The sequence below is a fragment of the Haplochromis burtoni genome, unplaced genomic scaffold, assembly GCF_018398535.1.
Source record: "Haplochromis burtoni strain Fernald_Lab_line unplaced genomic scaffold, NCSU_Asbu1 Contig_59, whole genome shotgun sequence".
Lineage (NCBI taxonomy): Eukaryota > Metazoa > Chordata > Actinopteri > Cichliformes > Cichlidae > Haplochromis > Haplochromis burtoni.
This window is the reverse complement of record NW_024582420.1, coordinates 2,063,477-2,084,015: the sequence shown is the minus strand read 5'-3', so window position 1 is coordinate 2,084,015 and position 20,539 is coordinate 2,063,477. Positions and strand designations below refer to the sequence as shown.

At 39.5% G+C, this 20,539-nt stretch overlaps 1 protein-coding gene across 4 annotated transcripts in view; it reads right to left on the bottom strand.

Moving 5' to 3' along the window:
* Nucleotides 1–20,539, bottom strand: part of syt7b (synaptotagmin VIIb) — a 139,012-nt gene that overhangs the window by 58,051 nt on the left and 60,422 nt on the right. For all 4 annotated transcript variants that reach the window (XM_042221023.1, XM_042221024.1, XM_042221025.1 and 1 more), the window contains exons 2-4: nt 12,737–12,840; nt 1,883–1,962; nt 744–878 (exon numbers count right to left, since the gene is read on the bottom strand). In XM_042221023.1, coding sequence (XP_042076957.1) covers nt 744–878; nt 1,883–1,962; nt 12,737–12,840 — 319 coding nt within the window. The remainder of the gene's footprint in view (nt 1–743; nt 879–1,882; nt 1,963–12,736; nt 12,841–20,539) is intronic.

The window sequence follows — 20,539 nt, the reverse complement described above, 5'->3', positions numbered from 1 at the left end:
ACCACAAATGGGGAAAAGTTTTGTTAAACAGTGGGATCTTTTCTCTGAGGGTTGTCCGTCTCCATGGTAACAGTCCATGGGCTGCAGGTGAGAGGTAGGGAGGGTCTACCGAGGTGAAGTTAGCAGGGCTGTAAGCAGTGGAGCTATCAAAGACATTCATTTGTACACGCTGTATGTGATTTAAGAGCAAACTATACTGTTGCTTCCCTAGTTTACTCTTCTGTATTGTTTTAAAGACACAGGGCTCAAACTCCTATACAACGGCAGCCTTTCTGTCTGAAAGCAGCAGTTTGGAAATTGTGCATAACTTTAGTTAGTGTCAGTGCAGCCCAAGGAATCACAGATATTAAGGGATGGTGCTGCACATCTCTATCAGCTGCTGCATGGCCAGCAGTGCATACTAAACACCACCTCACTGTGGACATGCCTGAATGCAAAAACATGAGGATTACCGGGGATGAGGGGAGAATTCCATTTAAAAGATATGTGATCTGACAGCGTTACAAAATCAGGCTTTCTGTTTCCCTTTAGGCTATTAAATGTGACCTTTTCACTGCTCTGAGTTGTGTATTGATCAGCCTTTGATTTGGAATATTTTTGTGCTATTTGTCTCATACCTATGACCTCAAAGAGCAAAAGATTTTATTATGTTGACCACTCCTACAGCGTTGTACAGAAGCCCCTGTTTCATTACAGCCCTGCCCAGACAGAGGAGTCCCTTACCAGACATGAATGAGACTCACTTGGGCGTGAGGCGGGGGTCTCCGTAGGGTGCATAGGGAGACATGTTTAAGAGGAACTCCTTGGGTGGGTAGGAGCTCCACCTCTGTTGGACATTGCTGCTGTCATTGTTATTCCAAAAGTCTCTGTCTAGATCGCTGTAGCCAGAGAGAAAGCAAAAGGTGAGACAGGTGAGAGCAGTAAACAATCACAGACATATATAAAGAAGAGAAAACAAAGCAGATCTCGAGAAATGTTGATAAATAAATTAAAAAGAAAATCTAAAAAGAAAAATACTCTTTTTAAATACTTTTAAAATAAATTTAACATGAATTTGGCTACAGGATGACTACAAGTTTATGGTCACCCAGTATCATGAAAAGTGGGTCGAAACGCTCAGAAAGGAGGAGGATGGAAGGACGTGACCTGTGTGTTTTATCACGCTGTCAATGATGAGGAAACAAAACAAAGGAGATAAGGAGGCAAGGGAGAAAAGTCAGTATGAATTTAAAACACCAAAAAAAACCAAGTCAGGTATGCACTCAGAATAAAAACGTCAAAGGAAATAGCTCAAAAAAGCTAATAGATTTGTGGCAAGCTGTTAGCGTCACCCTCTTGTATTCAATAATGCTTAATTATATTTGAAACAGGGGCAGAAGTATATTCATAGCTGTCGATATCCTAATCTTAACAATTAGCTTAGTGTGCTTATTTCTATTTATTCCAACTAGAGCAAACGGTGAGCAGGCTGTTGCTATGTCAAAAAAATTGGGGAGGGGTTTAAATATAAGGTAAAGACCATTTACCATAATGCAGCCTTTGATTTACATCAGCAGACCAGGAGGTCAGAACATGATTTTCAAAGAGTGATCTAAAAATAGCAGCAATGTTGGAAGTGGTCCAGAGCTGCCCAAGGACAAATTTAAATCAGGTAGTTTTTTTTTATGGGCACAGTAGCAGCGTCACACATCGTATATATATATATATATATATATGATAAATGCTCACTATCTTTAGGGCATAATTTCAGGGAAAGCATTTGAGTCCACGCACAGAGCTACAAGATTAGTTTGCAATCACAAATAGCTGTTTAAATGTGATACTATCACCACATCATACATTATTCCCACGTGCCCCCATCTACTCCCTCCCTGACACCTACTTGATGGCTTTATTTTCCCCTCGACCTCTCACTGAATCTGGAGAGCTGGCAGCCTCCATCCCGGGCTTATTCCTCTTCCCCTGCAAAGACACGAGAGAGACAGAGAGAGTAAGAGGGACACACATCTTAGAGGCGTGTTTCTCATCGTTTATAAAGGCATCTGTACAAGTCAAGTGTTCATTACTCAGGTTTTTAGAATAACATCAGGTTCCAACACATGTTGTAAAATGTAATAAATGAGGGAAGAGTGCACACTGGTTTGATGCCAGGGACCACTTAACTAAAATGAGATGCAAATACACAATCTCACATGCATGATACATGGGCAAAAATGTTTTCGCACACAAGAAGCACACACGCAGACACACACACACACAGCGCAGCTGCAGGCTACATCAGACTTAAAGTGAAATCAGACACATTAAGATAATGAGATAACTCAAGATTTCAAAACAGGAAGTCATTCGTGAAAGCCTTCGGAGGTGCCACCGCATTGTTTATTACAGCTGAAGCTGTAGTTACAGCATAGCTGGAGGGCCTGCGCATATCACCACTGCGCCTATGCTGTGATGTGTGTCTCCTCAAAAAAATCAAAGTAGTTTTTGGGTCTACAACAGCTTTTGTTTTCTGAAAAAGCTTCCCGTGCTTGTGGAGATTGCTGTGGCATGTTTTGATAGTTAAGATTAAACAAATAAGTTAAATTCTCCATCGCTGTCAGGAAGAGTCAATAAAATGTAATGGAAATCTAACTGACATGCCTTTACTGTAGTGTCGCAGTAGGTGAAATCAGATGCTGGGCTGTACCATATATAAAAAAGCTGCGGGTCATGCAATTAAACCTCGGCATCGAAAAAATCAGTGATATGATATGAAACAATGATATGTCAGATCTTATATAAAAGGGAAAAAAACACATTTACAGACTGGAAATCTAAAGGGTTTCCTCTCAAACCGAAAACAGCTGCTTTTTAAGGTGAAGCCAGCTCATTTGGAAGACGGTGAAATTCTAACCGGGCAACGTAACTGCATACATTGCTGCTGCGATGGCTTATAAACCGTATCTTACCTACTCTGTGCAAATATTTTCTACTTAATGGATAGTGCTTTCAGCAAAGCAATATACAGTAGTTACAGTTATTGACCTCTATGTTTTATTGAACTCTGTATTTATTAAACTCTTGGGGGTGATAACACTGAGCTCTTTCCCGCTGAGTCACACCGACTCTCGCTTCTTACATAATGTTTTTCCATTATAAGCTCACGACAACGACATGAGGTGCACATATGTAATAAAATGTCCACCAAATAGGCAAGACATAAAATTGCTGTTAGACTTTTTTATGTTTGCTTTGAGGCAAATTACATGTTGGACTCATTCCTATTTGAAGATTTCAGCTACATTACCATCTGTTGCTGTAATTAATTATCCACAAAATCAACTTGACATGCGTTTTAATTACATATGCATATTTTCATAAAAAATATATACCAATCCTCTCTACGGACTATTAATAAGAATATCACACCATGCCAGAGGGGTAAAAAACTCAAACTTGAAATGTGGTGGTGACATTTTAAATTTAACATTAATTTCGCAAATGCTGACTAATTGAGTGTTGAAGGGCAGGTATTTATATTATTTTAATCTTTTTCTCGTTTTCTTGCTTTTTCTCAGTGTGTCTCTTAGAAGCTGTTTGAGGCTGAAGTTGTGACGTGATTCCTTCCTGCACTCTCGTCACAGCTTCGACAAACAAAGGTGAATTTTAATGTCAGGCCGAGAGAAAAGCAGCCATAGTGGTGTTGCTTGAACACAAACATTATATTGTGTACTACTTGTACTTTTCCTGCTGTTTGAGGGACCCTACAAATGTAGAAAACATACAAATTTAAAAGCCGGCTGAGCAGTGAGTTCACACCCAGGGCAGACATACTGCTAGTGACACACTTAACAGCTACTCGTCCCGCAGCCATGTAGGTAACATAAAGAAATGATGAGGACAGTCTGACATCAGGATTTGCTGTGCTGCTCTTCCTTACATTATATGTACACATCATCCACAGTGGATTTTAATTCAAACAATAAAGATGTGGCTAAAGTGCAGACTGTCATCTTTAAGAGAGGAAACAAATGCTGTGTTTCCTCCCTTGAGATGCTTTGCCAGGCTTTAACTGTAACATCCTATTTGTTTTAGGTTGACAAACTCTTGGGTTGCTTTTGCAGTATGCTTTGGGTCATTAGCCATATGACTGTGAAGTGCAGCCAATCAGTTTTACAGCATTTGTCTGAATCTGAGCAGAGAGCATGGCCCTGTACTCTTCAGAAATCATCCTGCTACTTCTATCTGCAGTCATATCATACATGGTCGTTTCATAAGACTGCCTGTACCATGTTTGACAGATGATGTGGTATGCTTCAGATCAATAGCTGTTTTCTTCTCTAGACTTCTCTCTTCTCATCCTTCTGGCACAAATTACTCTTGGTTGCATCTGTCTAAAGATTATTGTTATTAAAAGTCTAATCTGGCCTTCTTGTTCTTGAGTGTAACCAGTGTTTTGTACCTGTTATTCTAAACCCTCTGTATTTCTATTACATGAAGTGTTGTGAATTTGTCTTTTTTCTTTCAGTTGTCTTTCTTGGAAATATTTCAAGAAATGGAAAAAAGGTTTCTGGCACAAGTTTAGCTACTTGTAAGTGTAATATATTCGTGTCATCATCCATCCTTTAGCCTATGATTGCTTCCTTCACTTGTTTAAACATCTCTTTGGATCTCATATTGAGTGAAAAGACACCAAACACAAGTTCAACACTTGGAGCTTGAGCTCTTTTATCTGCTTAATTTAAACAAGCCTAAACTTAGCTAATTATAGGCCAATCTCCAACCTTCCTTTCCTATCGCTTGTCCTGCTAGACTTCAGTACAGCGTAGGGCTGGGCCATATCATACCATTCACGGTAATACCGGTATAATGTTGGGCAATGATAAGAAAATGAAATATCGCGATAGAATATGGGTAAAACGTGCATGCGCAGTGCCTTTGTTTTCATACGCACATGGCGGAAAAATAGCACGGCGGCGACAGAGAATGAGAAGAGCGAAAGTGGATCGTTAAATGAAACGAATGAACCAGAATTGGTTTGTAAAAATGTTGCAACTTCAGTGGTGTGGAACTGGTTTGGCTTTCGTCCGTCAGATACACAACAAAGCACTATTTTTGGTAGAGCATGCTAGCGGGCCGTTGTTATTACCGTGTTGTTTGGAAAATACAGCACACTTAAAATCAATCCTTTGATTTTTCTGAAAATCGACAGTGCCCCTTATAATCCCATGTGCCTTATGTATGAATTCTGGTTGTGTTTACTGACCTCGAAACGATTTTATGTACACGGCGCTCGAAAATCTGTCAAGTGTTTCAGTACGACTTTGCTAAGCTGGGAACCCGCAATGCTTGATGGATTGTTGTAGCATTACGGCTGTCATAGGCAGGAGCCTCACGGAGTGATACGTACTGTGCTTCAACATATAATACCGTATTGTGTGTGTGTATAACCTCTTTTTAACCCTCCTGTTATGTTGCGGGTCAGATTCACCCAGAACAGAAGAGATGTCATATGTCATCTGCATCACTACAGAAAACAAACAAAAAAACCCATCTAAATTATAAAACAAAATTGTAAAATAATCAATGCCAGTGTTTCTGACACTTTTGGATGAGTAAACATGCCCCGGGTCAAATTGACCCAGGAACATAATTAGTGTTCCTGGAAACCAACATAACAGGAGGGTTAAGTTTTGTGGATAGTCTACATGGTTAGGGTTATGGTTTTCACTGGAAATGCCTTTTGGTTAAACTGTCAGCAAGGAATTTGCATTTGCACAGTTACATTTTTATATAACTTTAATGCAAATAAAAAACAGCTGCTTGTTTAAGTGAAAATACATTGATGGGGTTTTTTTGCACTAATAAAGTTGTGGAGTTGTAAAGTATTTTGTCTAGTGTCAATTATATCGTCAGTTATATCGTTATCGCAAACTTTCAAATGTATATCGTGATAAATATTTTTGGTCATATCGCCCTGCTCTAGTGCAGTGTTCAATACTGTTGACCATAATATTCTAGTTAGAGCATGCTGTAGGTATTTCAGGTACTGCGCTGCAGTGGGTTGTATCATATCTATCTAATAGACTCCAATTTGTACATGTAAATGGAGAGTCCTCTTCACACACTAAGGTTAATTATGGAGTTCCACAGGGTTCAGTCCTAGGACTAATTCTGTTTAAATTATACATGCTTCCCTTAGGCAGTATCATTAGAAGACATAGCATACATTTTCACTGCTATGCAGATGACACCCAGCTCTATCTGTCCATGAAGCCAGGTAACACACACCAATTAGTTAAACTGCAGGAATGTCTTAAAGACATAAAGACCTGGACGGCCACTAACCTTCTGCTTCCTAATTCAGATAAAACTGAGGTTATTGTACTCGGCCCTGAAAAGCTTAGAAATATGGTGTCTAATCAGATTCTTACTCTGGATGGCATTACCTCGGCCTCCAGTAACGCTGTGAGGAACCTTGGAGTCATTTTTGACCAGGACATGTCCTTCAATGCACATATTAAACAAATATGTAAGACTGCTTTCTTCCATTTGTGCAACATCTCTAAAGTTAGAAATATCCTGTCTCAGAGTGACGCTGAAAAACTAGTTCATGCATTTATTACTTCCAGGCTGGACTAGTGTAATTCATTATTATCAGGATGTCTAAAAAACTCGCTGAAAAGCCTTCAGCTGATCCAAAATGCTGCAGCAAGAGTCCTGACAGGGACTAGAAAGAGAGAGCATATTTCTCCTGTTTTGGCTTCCCTTCATTGGCTTCCTGTTAAATCCAGAGTTGAATTCAAAATCCTGCTCCTCACATACAAGGTCTTAAATAATCAGGCCCCATCTTATCTTAATGAGCTTGTAGTACCATATCACCCTATTAGAGCACTTCGCTCTCGCTCTGCAGGCCTACTTGTTGTTCCTAGAGTATTTAAAAGTAGAATGGGAGGGAGAGCCTTCAGTTTTCAGGCCCCTCTTCTGTGGAACCAGCTTCTAGTTTGGATTCGGGAGACAGACACTATCTCTACTTTCAAGATTAGGCTTAAAACTTTCCTTTTTGCTAAAGCATATATTTAGGGCTGAACCAGGTGACCCTGAATCCTCCCTTAGTTGTGCTGTAATAGACGTAGGCTGCCGGGGATTCCCATGATGCATTGAATTTTTCCTTTGCAGTCACCTTTCTCACTCACTATGTGTTAATAGACCTCTCTGCATTGAATCATACTGTTATTAATCTCTGTCTCTCTTCCACAGCATGTCTTTTATCCTGACTTCCTTCTCCCACCCCAACCGGTCGCAGCAGATGGCCGCCCCTCCCTGAGCCTGGTTCTGCTGGAGGTTTCTTCCTGTTAAAAGGGAGTTTTTCCTTCCCACTGTCGCCAAAGTGCTTGCTCATAGGGGGTCATATGATTGTTGGGTTTTTCTCTGTATCTATTATTGTACGATCTACTGTGCAATATAAAGTGCCTTGAGGCAACTGTTATTGCGATTTGGCACTATATAAATAAAATTGAATTGAACTGAATTGAACTAGCCATGAAACTCCTTGTCAATTATCCGATTACATTTGCACATCTGAAAATAAATAGTCTTTAAAAATGGCAATGCAATGTTTTTTATTGCAATGCCAAATCCTGTGGATGAAAGTTGAAATGGTGCACTTCAATCACATCTTGATTTAAAATCCACTTTGGTGGTGTACAGAGGCAGAAGTATTTATGGACCTCACTGTAAAAGTGAGAAAGTCACCACAGAGCAGCTGTCACAGACTTTCTCATAAAAATCTGAGTTTTGAACATGATTTTTACAGAGAAAAACAGCAGTATAAAAAGATTTTTACAGAACTCCAGAGAGAGCTTATACAAAAAAATCTTTAAAAATGAAAACGTTAAAACATTTGATTAAATTAAGTGTTAAATGAAAAAAACAAAACAAAGATTCTCTGGGTCAAAACTTTAGTCCATGTGGAGTTTTTTAATGCAACCTTATAAATATTTAAGAGAGTAGTCTGAAAAACCTTCGAACAGATGTTTCCAGAGTTGAAAGAGGACACAATGAATTTTAGCTTCCTCATGTCTAGACAAAACAGGTCACTGAAAATGGCCCACATTGCAGTAAACCAAGACCAAAAAGAGAGCAGAATTATTATGCATACATGAAAATGCTGTCTAATCTATCTATCTATCTATCTATCTATCTATCTATCTATCTATCTATCTATCTATCTATCTATCTATCTATCTATCTATCTATCTATCTATCTATCTAGAGAAGAAATGCAATGCAAATGTGCATTTTCACACGATCGAGTTATCAAACTTTTTCAAAAGATTTATCTAATTTTTCATTTCCGTTTCTGGTTCAAATGCAACTCTTGTACTCAATGAAAGATATCATGCTGCCCACAGCCTGGGGGCTTTCAGACACTGCACAGAGCCGAATGTTTATCTTAATTCGGCTTTCAGTGTCCTACAGACAGGTGGCCTCTTTATGCATTCTACTTTATCGCCAATGCATCTAAAATAAACTCTATTATTCAACATGTCTCTTCTCATATGTCCAACTCAACTCCACAAACATCTTCAATAGAGAGCGACGCTTGGGGCCCTGACCTGATCTGTACCTACATCCAGCCACAACACTGCACTGGAACACATGTACACAGACTCAGAAAAGGAAGGAAGGCATAACAGTCAAGTATATGCTATCAAGTGCGGCTCATCTATCATTAAGCAAAATCATAAAATCTTCAGGAGGCTGGAGAGAGGTTGGAGAAGGTACAATGCTGACAGAGTGTGGGAGGATGTGAGAAACAGACGGGAGGATTGGGAGGATGGGGAGAAGCAGAAGCAACTGAGTACGACTGAGCGGAGGGCCAAGTGAGAAACAGGAAGAGACAAGACGGGAGGTTCGAAACTGGATCTAGAATAATGAAGCTGTGCAGAGGATGATAAAACTGTCACATGAGATGAACTGGAGATGTGAAAGACACAGAGGGTGATTCCCTGTTCAGAGCAGTGTGGCCCTGCTTCCCTCTGGATCATCCTCCTAAGTCACACTGTCATTACGCTTGTCACACACCTGGATGTTCAGTAAAGACCAACAGCACCTTCCACACTCGCCTGCCTGTATGCATCTGCCTCCCTCTTCCTTCCCTCTATACTCCAATATTACGTATCGGTATCGGTCCAATACTGACGTAAATTACTGGATCGGATATCGGAGAGAAATAAAAAATATAATCCAATCCATTAAATATCAAAAAAGCACCTCACAAAACTTGCAACATGGTGTAACTCGGCTCATAACCGTAGCGCGTCGGAGCAGTGTGCATCACGTGATAGAGCAGCTGTGTGTGTTTGTAGCCTCGCTACCAAACCAGCATTTCATCTCCAGAAAGTTATCCCAGAGAGAAGTAAAGCAAGTGTGTAAGTTCATCTCTGAATGTTTGTAAAGCTTTCCCGCGTTACGCTTAACAACCGATATATAGAGCGACTGCCTCTTCTCTCTCTCTCTCCCTCCCTCTCCTGCTGCATCATGAAACTGCTTAATGATCAGCTGATCGGCTTTTCTGTTGCGAGTCCGTCTGTCTTGTTTGTTTTTGGCCCACTTTGCACCAGAAAGAGGAAACCAGCGGCTGAACATCAGCAGCACGTTTAAGCTTGATAAGCTGTTGTTAGAATTTATTTAATATTACTTTCTACTCGAGGATCCTTTTCTACGTAGCTGACGCTGGTAACTGTGCAGGGGAGGATCTACCAAAGTTTAGCCAGGGGGGCCGATAGGGCATTAACAGGGAAAAGGGGGCACAAAGACATACTTTTCTTTCTTATTCTCATTTAAAATGTCTAGTTAATAATAAATAATTATCTGAATCTTACACCCAAAGTTTTAATCTGATGTAAAATGTATAGAAGTCCATTACTGTATATAGTAACTGTTAAGTCTAATATACCCTAGTAAGCTATAGTACTTTTTCCTTTGGGAAGATACCATCTGTGCAGTCTGCAATTCTGTTGAAGAAAGATGTTGAATCTATTTAATTATTCTTTAAAAAATAATTTATTTCTGTGCATTTTTTTTTCACACTGCATCAAATTAAAGTTGATTACGTCGATTAAGCATCATGAGATGGTGGGGGGTGGTTCCCTATTTTTTTTTTTTGCTGGGAGTCAAGGAATGGCCAAAAACCAACTAAAATGACCTTTAGATAGCAGAGCAGGATGGGCATGTACTAAAAATGGACAACAGCTGATTTTTTAAAAGGAAAACATTGAATTTGTTATGTTATGAAAAAAAATTGTAATCCAGTGATTTCCTTTAAAATGCATCTGTTGTCCTTGTTATTTCTCGCTCAGAGAAAGAAAAAATAGTTCATTACAAGCAATACTGAACTATCCTTACTGACTAGAGCCAAAGAGGTCAGTCAATGAAATGATTAATCTGCTGACAGAAAATCTTTGACAGTAAATTTTGATCAGTAGGTAAGATTATAGCTATTTTTTCAGGTAATAGCACTCACTATTTGCAGATTTCACTATCTAAAATCTGCACACCCACCCCCAACATAACATATGTGTATATACAATGTATGTTCCTCTTTTCTTATAATGTATGTGATTATTTATTTAACCTTAAGGAAATAGAAAGCAAGCAGAAGGGAGAACTAAAGTTGCAACAGATGCAAGCAAGGGACAATACTGGAAAAGGGCAGAGAGAAGCAGTGAAATTCTGACAAGGACGGGGTGATAAGGTGACAAAGAGACAAATACAAACCAGATCATTTGTTATACAGAGAGAAGGTGACACAAAAACACAGAGAGATATGGATAACTTTAAAGTAAACAAAGATAAGAAATGGGTTTGTTTCTCAGTCGTGAGCAATTGTAAATGTTACTTAGAAGGTGTTTTTCATCTGTAATAGCTCAGTTAACTCTTAGCTTGTCGTGGTGAATGAATTGCTGTGCTACAGTCACTATTCAAACAGAGAGAGATGCGAACAGGACAAAAGAGATGCATGAAGGGGGGGAAAGAGAGGACAAAGTGGGGGAAATGCCAGCAGATCAAAATTAGGAATTACAGTTACTCGAGCAGCCAATTGCTCAAAGTGACGCTCATTAGCATATTAATCATTAGCATGGAGCGGCTGCCATGATGCACGAGGCTCAGAGCCACGGCCACAGTTACAGAGGTTTCTGTTCATGTTCGCTGCCACAGCCAAATATACAGCCTCTCTCCTGCTTCTAATGCCATGGCGCAGAAAAAGCACAACACTATTTAAGGCAAACACATTCAATTTAAGGCTGCAGAAATTTCAGAAGAAACCCTGACTGTCTATACAGCTGTAAATCTTCTACACAGCTACAAGATGTTGTTCTGAAACAGTTTGTAAAGACTGTAAAGAAAGACTTGCTTCAACCCTCAGTTATAAGGCAGAGGACCAAACCTTGAGAAGTTTTCCCATCAGTCACAGTGGATCTGCAACTCTCATCTGCAGTGTGAGAAACTGAAAGCTGTATGTCAAGTCTCTAGTATTAATTAAGTTGATGCTGATTTAACTCTGCAATGACAAGCGAACCATATTTAATACACGAGTCTTTGTGAGTTTTTGACACTGAGTTTTCATCAATGTGACACCCCCATCTCCCCACCTCAACCCCACAAAACTAAAATAAACTGAACATATTTAAGCAATAAATTGCAAAAAGTAAAACGTTGCATGCAGAAAATATTATACAAATTAAAACTTACATATATACAAATTAATATCTAAAATCTGTTTTACTTGTGAGAAGCTTCATTAAACACTCACAGGAATTTTCTGGCAGCTTTTTTAAAGTTCAGGCTTTAAAGAGTTAAATCACATTAATTTGAATTTTCAGGCAGAAACACTGTTTGTTTGTTTTTTTTTCATTCACTGGTCAGTATTGGGGCCATTTTGCTTTCACAACATGTATTTTCTCAGAGGAGTGAAAAGAAAACATTCAACTTGCACATGAGAGTATTATTTCAGTACACTCTGTTCATCCAAATGAGCACATACTTTTTTTGCATATCAAAATTTTGCATTTCAGATAACATTTAATTTATTTTTGAATAAAAATGTGCAAGATTTAGTAATATATCTTTTTTTTCCTTTAAAGACCACCATATCAAAATGAGGTTTTTTTCTTCATCCTGTGCACCAAAAACGTTCGATTCATTTGAAGGTTAGGACACACAATAAATGAAAAATCTTGTTTTCTATGCAGGGCATTAAAAAAGCTGTGCTGATCCTTCCAATAATGAATTATTCATACAGTGAGAAGGCCCAGCAGAATTTCCACAACCTTCTTACTTCCTAAAAAAAAACGGATGTTACACTCAGCCAGTTTGTCCAGTCATCCTCCAAAACAAGACCTTACAAATTGTACCAACTGCCTTTAAAATACTTAAATATGTAGGATATAACAAAGATACAGTTGATGTATCTGGTTAGATTTTCTTTACTATACTTGAAAAGAAAAGAAATCACGAATCTGCAAAGTGATTATGCAACTATTTTTATTCCAAAAGTTTATTTCTAGAATAAATGATGCCACCTACTCACCAGGGAAAAAAACCCAACATCTTAGTTTCCATTTCACAGTGATTTCCTAGATGCCTATTAAAGATCTACAATATATTCTTGCTGGGGTCGCTGGGGACTTAAAGCAAATGTCAATACTGGAACATAGTCATTAAAATGTGAATAATAAGTATTGGAACTTACCAGTTTACGTTGGCACCAGGTGCAGACGCCACACAGAGCTACCAGCCAAATGGCACATACTATGAATGCAACAGACACCAGGAATACACTGAGAGACACTGAGCCTGAGGGAGAGAGACAGACACACACAGAGGGTGTTAGTGCATTTATTGTAACAATTAGCCTTTTGAAGCTCCTGAGGTTTAAAGTCTAAGATGACTTGTTGAAGGACAAAAAAAGACAGAGCTCAACATTTTGGGGAAATGCTTGAGATAATCAGGAGTGATGCTTAGTAATGTGGTTTCCTTCCTTATTTCCTTCCTTCCTTTCACCATTCATCCTTGTCATTTGGCAACTGTCATCAGTAAGACAGAGAGAAATGTAACAGGAACGAGGGGGGCACAAAGGCAGTGAAAAGGCATCATCCCCATGTTCCCTGCATGTATCAATGGGCGATGCGCACATGTCAGGAAGAGATAATATCACGAGGCCAGAAGCTGTGCAATTACCAGCTTCCTTTTGCTCTCTTCTATCTCGTAAATCCTTCAGCAACTTTGTTCCCGTCTTGACAGATGAAAACTTCTTCCACAGCCTTCCATTCTTCATCTCTATTTCTTTCAGTTTCTGCCTATCAACATACAGCTCATCCCGCTGTCTGCCAAGCAATTCGTAATCCACTGGCACAAAGCAAAAGCAATGTTGGCAAACAATGAACTCATAACTGTTGCATCCTTTTTGTCTCTGCTACGCAGATGATCATTTTCTGAGTTCCCCTCCACCTGAAAAATTCATCTGACTGCTGAATTTTCCCTTGATCCCTTGACTTCATTTTTTATCCCTGCCTGTGCACCGACAGCAAATTTGTTGAGGCCAATAAATATTGGAAGAGGATCAGCTAAGTCAACTTAATCATTCTTATCCACCCTCTTGCCCATGCTCGCACTCTTTCCATCCACTTTCTTCTTCTCGTATTATGCACCTCATATATGTTAGTTTGGTTATTCAAATGTCAGCTTGTTTTACCCTCCATCCCCAATAAAATTAAAGTCTGTTCAACTCTTTGATAGCGTATCTGATTTTTGATTGTGGTGGCAATTACTCGAAGATGGCAGGGTTGAATTTTTTTGCTCTGAGCCTTTCACTCTGGCAGCAGAGGGTGTGTTGTAGTAAAGTGTTTTGGTGCTTAACAGATAAGTAGGCTCAATCCTACAAGTGTTTCCATGCCCATTTAGAACAACACAACTAAAGCGGCTACAGTGCTCTTCAGCTGAGTAAAACACAACCAGCTGGGAAACAGAATAATCCTTTCATATCTTTCAGAATGAAAAGACAATGTGTGCGAACACATAAGAGCGATATTTGATGGGGTGTAATCAAAAAGACAAATTTATGATTGCATGATGAGAAACTTTAACCGGCTCACCACATAGAACATCAAGATAGCACCAAAGTTAAGCCAGTGCATGATCCGTGATGATATATGTGCAAGAAAACTTTATTCTTCACTCACTAATTATCTCTCTATATAGTTTCTAGTCAGGTTCACCTTTAATGCCCAAGATAATTGAAAGTTCAAGATACTTTAAAGATGCATACAAAGATATAAACGAGTGTATGCAAGCTATTACTGTATTGCTGCTTTCTTTAGTCTTTGTTATGGAAACAATGTTGTCATGGTGCACTGTTTTCGAGTGCTTGACTCACTTTTTACTTTAGAGAGAACATTTAAGAGCTGCATGAGAAGCTCTTAACCTCCTAGGACCTGGCGTCCACATATGTGGACATCACATTTTGGGATGTCTAGACCAAAATAATACATTTTGCTCTACAAAATGAGCAAAACTGGGCCTGATATCCAGATACGAAGACATTATACTGCCACTGTTCTATTGACATTTAAAACAAATGTCCTCATATGTGGATCTCATTTCTCTCAGAAACAAAAATCAGATAAAAAAAATCTGGAAATTCTTTGTTTTTACATTCATCAGGTCCCAATATGCCCAAATATCAAAGAGAAATTAAAAACGCATGCCATGGAAGAGTTCAGGTCTTAGGAGATTAAAGGTTACAACTTTTGGATCAGAATCCAAAATGTCAAGTCAAGTTTCTGAAACTGAGGAAAAAGAAGCTGAGAAAAAAAATGCCTTCGCAAGGAGGCAGTAAAGCCTATATGTTATACTGACATTGTTTTTTTTATCAATGTCAAGTGTGTTTTTTAACCTGTTATATACATAATTAGTTAAAAAGCATATCTTTAGATATCATAATATCCTCTTAATAATACTCTCTTCATGTAAATATTGCGAATAGAGACAAACAAACACAATGCAATATGAAAGTCCCTTCTTATATTTCAAACTATGTACAAAATGCTATAGCCAGCCATGGCCAAATTATCAGTGGACCAGCTGATTTATATAGCGCCAAATCACAACAAAAGTCGCCTCAAGGCACTTTATGTTGTACAGTAGATACAGAGAAAAGCCCAACAATCATATGACCCCCTATGAGCAAGCACTTTGGCGACAGTGGGAAGGAAAAACTCCCTTTTAACAGGAAGAAACCTCCAGCAGAACCAGGCTCAGGGAGGGGTGGCCATCTGCTGCGACCGGTTGGGGTGGGAGAAGGAAGACAGGATAAAGACATGCTGTGGAAGAGAGCCAGAGATTAATAACAGATATGATTCAATGCAGAGAGGTCTATTAACACATAGTGAGTGAGAAAGGTGACTGGAAAGGAAAAACTCAATGCATCATGGGAATCCCCGGCAGCCTACGTCTATTGCAGCATAACTAAGGCCTAACTATATGCTTTAGCAAAAAGGAAAGTTTTAAGCCTAATCTTGAAAGTAGAGATAGTGTCTGTCTCCCAAATCCAAACTGGAAGCTGGTTCCATAGAAGAGGGGCCTGAAAACTGAAGGCTCTGCCTCCCATCCTATTTTTAAATACTCTAGGAACAACAAGTAGGCCTGCAGAGTGAGAGCGAAGTGCTCTAATAGGGTGGCATAGACTTGTGGCATATTATAAGTACTGACCTATACTCAGTGCTACCAGTTCTCAAACAGCACTGAATCACTGACTTCATGCAGCATCACACTGTTTCTGTGACATTCCTTCTCTTCATTATTTCATTCATGCCTGATTTTGCCTTTCATGTGTCATTTTGTGCTCACCTGGTTTCCCACATCTATCCAGTGACCCATTCCCAATTCCTTTAACTCCCTCAGTGTTTATACTGGTTTCATTCATTTAAACCAGACTGTCTATCCAGCTGTATTTCCCCTGGAGCTTTCCAGTCATTTGTGTGCTCAGTCTGCCCAGTTTTAATTCCCTATCTGTTTATGGACTTTGCCTTTTGCCTGTCCCTGTGATCCTGCTGCCAAACCCATCCACCCATTTTACCCTTCTCCTGTCCCCCCGGTTTGCTTGTTTTGTGCTGCTGTGACAGAAACATGTGTTATCTCATAAATGCGCCATCCTGTGAGCTCTGGTTATCTTTTCTGGAATAGTTACAACTCAACGGTACTATATTTCAGCACCACAGAGAGCTCCCTCCACCTGCAGGCTAAAGCAAGATCTGTGTACCTGATGATCTAATGAAGGATCAAATGGAGTTCAGCAGCACAGTTTATTGTCCTGTGCCTTCATTCAGTTTGACATTTATTTTTAAATATATGAAATAAATGTCAAGTCAACTGCAAGACTTTCTAAACACTGAACCGCTAAATATCCGCAACACAGAGAGGAGGAGCTGTGTGTTTGCAGCTCGCTTCCTGTCGCCAAAAAAGGCCATGAATCATAGAAAACATCCCAGAAACCGGAGTTAGGATCTCTGGCTCGTGGTTACAGATGTGGGTTTGCTGACACATTGTGTTACACCTCTGACAGCAAAGGTTTTTTTTCATGAACCTTTTTTCATTTTTTGTTTGTTTGTTTTTTTGTCACTGACTTTAAAAAAAAAAGTCAAGTTGAGAAAAAATTCTCAACTTTATGTTAGAAGAAAACAGTAAAGTTGTAAAGCAGCAAGTTAACTTCATGAACCTAATGGAGGCAGTCTGTGCACTTAAGGCCACATTAAGCAAAGGGGCCAGAAGATTAAATTGATGGAACAAAGAAATGATGAACTGCAACAACTTTCCAGTTCTGATGACCTCACCATGACTGGGCTGGATACTTAACATCGCAGCTCGGCCTAACAAATACGTACCTGTTACACCCTTATCCATGCAAGGATAAAAAAAATCAAGCCCGGTGATAAGTTTGCAAATCAAAAGTCTAACCCTGAAGTGTTGAGACTAAAAATCTTAAGCGAACTGTAGGGTTTATGTCAAAGTGCACCTGACAAAGAAAAATACTGAAATTTCCAGAAACAGTTATACTGGCTTCAAAGTATTAGTGGAGTCTTCACTAAACCAGCAGCTTACAGTTAAAAACCAGATTAGAAATAAAAACAAAACAGATGTATATGTGTATTTCAAACCTCTGCCTACTAATAAGTTTACATATACAGATTAATGGTAACATTTACCTTACGCATCATGGAAAAACTGTACAGGCTATGCTGATGTAACAATATCAAGTCAGGTCTTGGAGGGTTCAATAAATGTGAATTGCCTCCAGATGAAGCCCCCGCTGCGCTGTGTTTAGTATCACTCTCGGCACCACCTATGGCTCCAAATATAAACAAGACACTGTTACTATAACTCAAATCTCTCTCTCTCTGTCTTGTTCCCTCTGTGTAGTATACAACTGGAGCAGCCATAGTCGGAGATCCTTGTGATAACAATAACTGCAGTAAATGTAACACAGAGACATGATATTTAATTAGAAGTGATTTGCCATTCTTCAACATATTTTATTGTTGTCAGCATTTTTCAACTTGCAGTGTCCTGTCAACACAACATTATTTTCAATTATGGTAAGAAGACAAATGATTGAAACTGCCCATCTGAAAAGAAGTCTCTCTAAACATGCCTTAGTCTCCCTTCTCCCCACATGCAGCTCCAACAGATTGTAAGCCATTATTTAGTTTTCTTGTATTAATGTAGACTGCATCCTTGTGTTGCATTAATTTTTAATGATATTTGGTAGAAAGCTTGTTAAACTAGCTGGGGGGTGGGGGGGTCACTGGACTCCTATTGCCTTCCTGATATAAGCCCAGCTTGTATCAGGAAGGAAATCCGACATAAAATCAAATGTGGATCATCAAGAATCCAAGAGAAGAGAGTGCAGGCAGGTTGAAGTGGAGTGGGTGGAGAAGAGTGTCAAGGGTGATTTGTGACAGAAGGATCGCAGCAAGAGTGAAAGGAAAGGTATACAAGATGCTAGTGAGACCTGCTGTGATGTATGGTTTGGAGATGGTGGCGCTGACAAAAACACAGAAAGCAGAACTGGGGGTGGCAGTGCTTAAGATTTTCATTGGGATTCAGTTCAATTCACTTCAATTCAATTCAATTCAGTTTTATTTATATGGCCCCAAATCACAACAGCAGTTCCTTCAAGGCACTTTATATTGTAAGGTAAAGACCCTGCAATAATAGAGAGCGTCTCAGTGTCGAGACAGCATTAGAAAGAAGTACATCAGAGGGACAGCTCAAGTTGAGCTATTTGGAGCCAAAGTAGTAAGGAGGACATGCAGTACTAGTGTAACAGAGGAGGATGCCTCTGAGACAGCTGACCCACTGTGAGAACCCCTCCCCTAAAGGGAGCAGTCAAAAAAGTAGAAGAATAAGACTTTTGACTCACAAACATTTTCACGCGTTGTCGTTATTTTCAGTTCACAGCTTAAAAAATGTTACTTTAATGACTTTCAGCTGGCATAATTACTAATCAAGTCAACTGATTAATAATTAATTAGCGGTGATATTATGACAGGTGAAGTGAATAACACTGATTATCTCTTCATCATGGTACCTGTTGGTGGGTGGGCTGTACTTCATGTGTTAGAAGCAGGAAAAATAGGCAAACATAAGGTTTTGAGCAAGTTTGACAAGCGTCAAACTGTGATGGCTGTACGGCTGGTTCAGAGCATCTCCAAAACTACAGTTCTTGTGGGGTGTTCCCAGCTATTATGCAAAGTAGACCAAGGAAGGGACAGTGGTGAACCAGCAACAGGGTCACAGGTGGCCAAGGTTCACGGGCTGGCCCCGTGTGGTCTGTATGTTCTGCTGGGAAACATGCATCCTGGCGTCCATGTTGATCTTTGACATATATCATCTACCTGCACTGTCCCTGTCATAGAAACGATCTTCCCTGATGGATGTGGCCTTTTTCAACAGGATAATGAGCCTACCTCAAAGCAAATATGACTCAGGAATGGTTTGAGGAGCACAACAGCGAGTTTGAAGTGTTGAGACATGTGGGACTTGTGGGATGTGCTGGACAAACAAAGTCTAATCCATAAAAGCCCCAGTTCACAACTTACAGGACTTAAAGGATCTGTTGTTGTGGCATCTTGGTGCCAGATACCTCAGCACAGCTTCAGGAATCTAGTGGAGTCCATATCCAGACAGGTCAGACTTTTTGTTGGCATTGAAGGGGGACCAACAGAATATTAAGCAGGTGGTTATAATGTAACGAAGTGAGGAGGAAGAGTAGCAGCTGATGCACAAAATCAATATTTCTCATTAAAATGACTTTCTGTAATGTAAAATTAAGTTGTTCTGTCACAAACTACAGAAAATGATCGCTACATCCTGCAGCTATATCTGTATGGTTCAGTCTCACCACTCTCCTTAACTCTGCTTCCAGCAAACTTCTACAAAACAGCTAAAATAAATCAATGTGTGCTACCTGTCATGCAGTAAAAAGTAGGGCAAAGTTAGCTAAACTAGCTACTGCTTAAATTTGAAAGTCAACAACCATGAGAGAGAATTTTCCAGGAGGACACAACAGAGCTACAAATGAAAGCCATAAATTTGATTAATCCAAGAGAAGCATCAGTCAACTTCACAACATTTTAAAATGCTCTAAAACCCACTGCAATTTGAATCATGCAATGAAATGTAAAACAAAAGTTCAATTCAATTCAAGGTGCTCTACATTGTAAGCTAAAGACCAACTATAACTTACAGAAAACTCACAAATAAAAAACAATTGACAATTGATTTATCAGGAAGAAACCTCTGGCAGAACCACGATCAGGGAGGGTAAGGCATCTGCTGTGACTGGTTGGCGGTGGGAGGGAGAGCGACGAGACAAAAAAATACACTGTGGAATAATAACTAATGATTAAATGCAGACTGGTTCATAAAAACACACGGAGTGAAAAACGGAGAGGGAAAAAGAAATACTAAGTGCATCATGGGAAGCCTAGGTCCGTTCCAGCGTAACTATGCGAGGATTCAGTATCACCCTAACTATATGCTTTTAAAAAAGACGTGTTAGGCCTAATCTTACAAACAGAGAGTTTCAGTCACCTGAATCCAAACCGGGAGCTGGGGGGCCCACTCTACTTTGAAAAATCCCAGGAACCACAAGTAGGCCAGGAATCTGCGAGCGAAGTGCTCCACTGGAATAAGATGCACGTGATGATTCAATACCTTGTATGTGAGCAGAAGGATTTTAAATTTGATTCTGGATTTAACAGTGAGCCAGTAAAGACACGCTAATATGGGAGAAATATATTCTCTCTTTCTAGTCCCCTGCATCATTCTGGATCAACCGAAGGCTTCTCAGGGAGTTTTTAGGACATTCTGATAATAACGAAATACGGTAGCCCAACCTAGAAGTAATACATGCATGAACTAGTTTTTCTGCGTCACTCTGAAACAGGAGGTTTTAATTTTAGAGATATTGCTCAAAAGAAAGCAATCCTACATA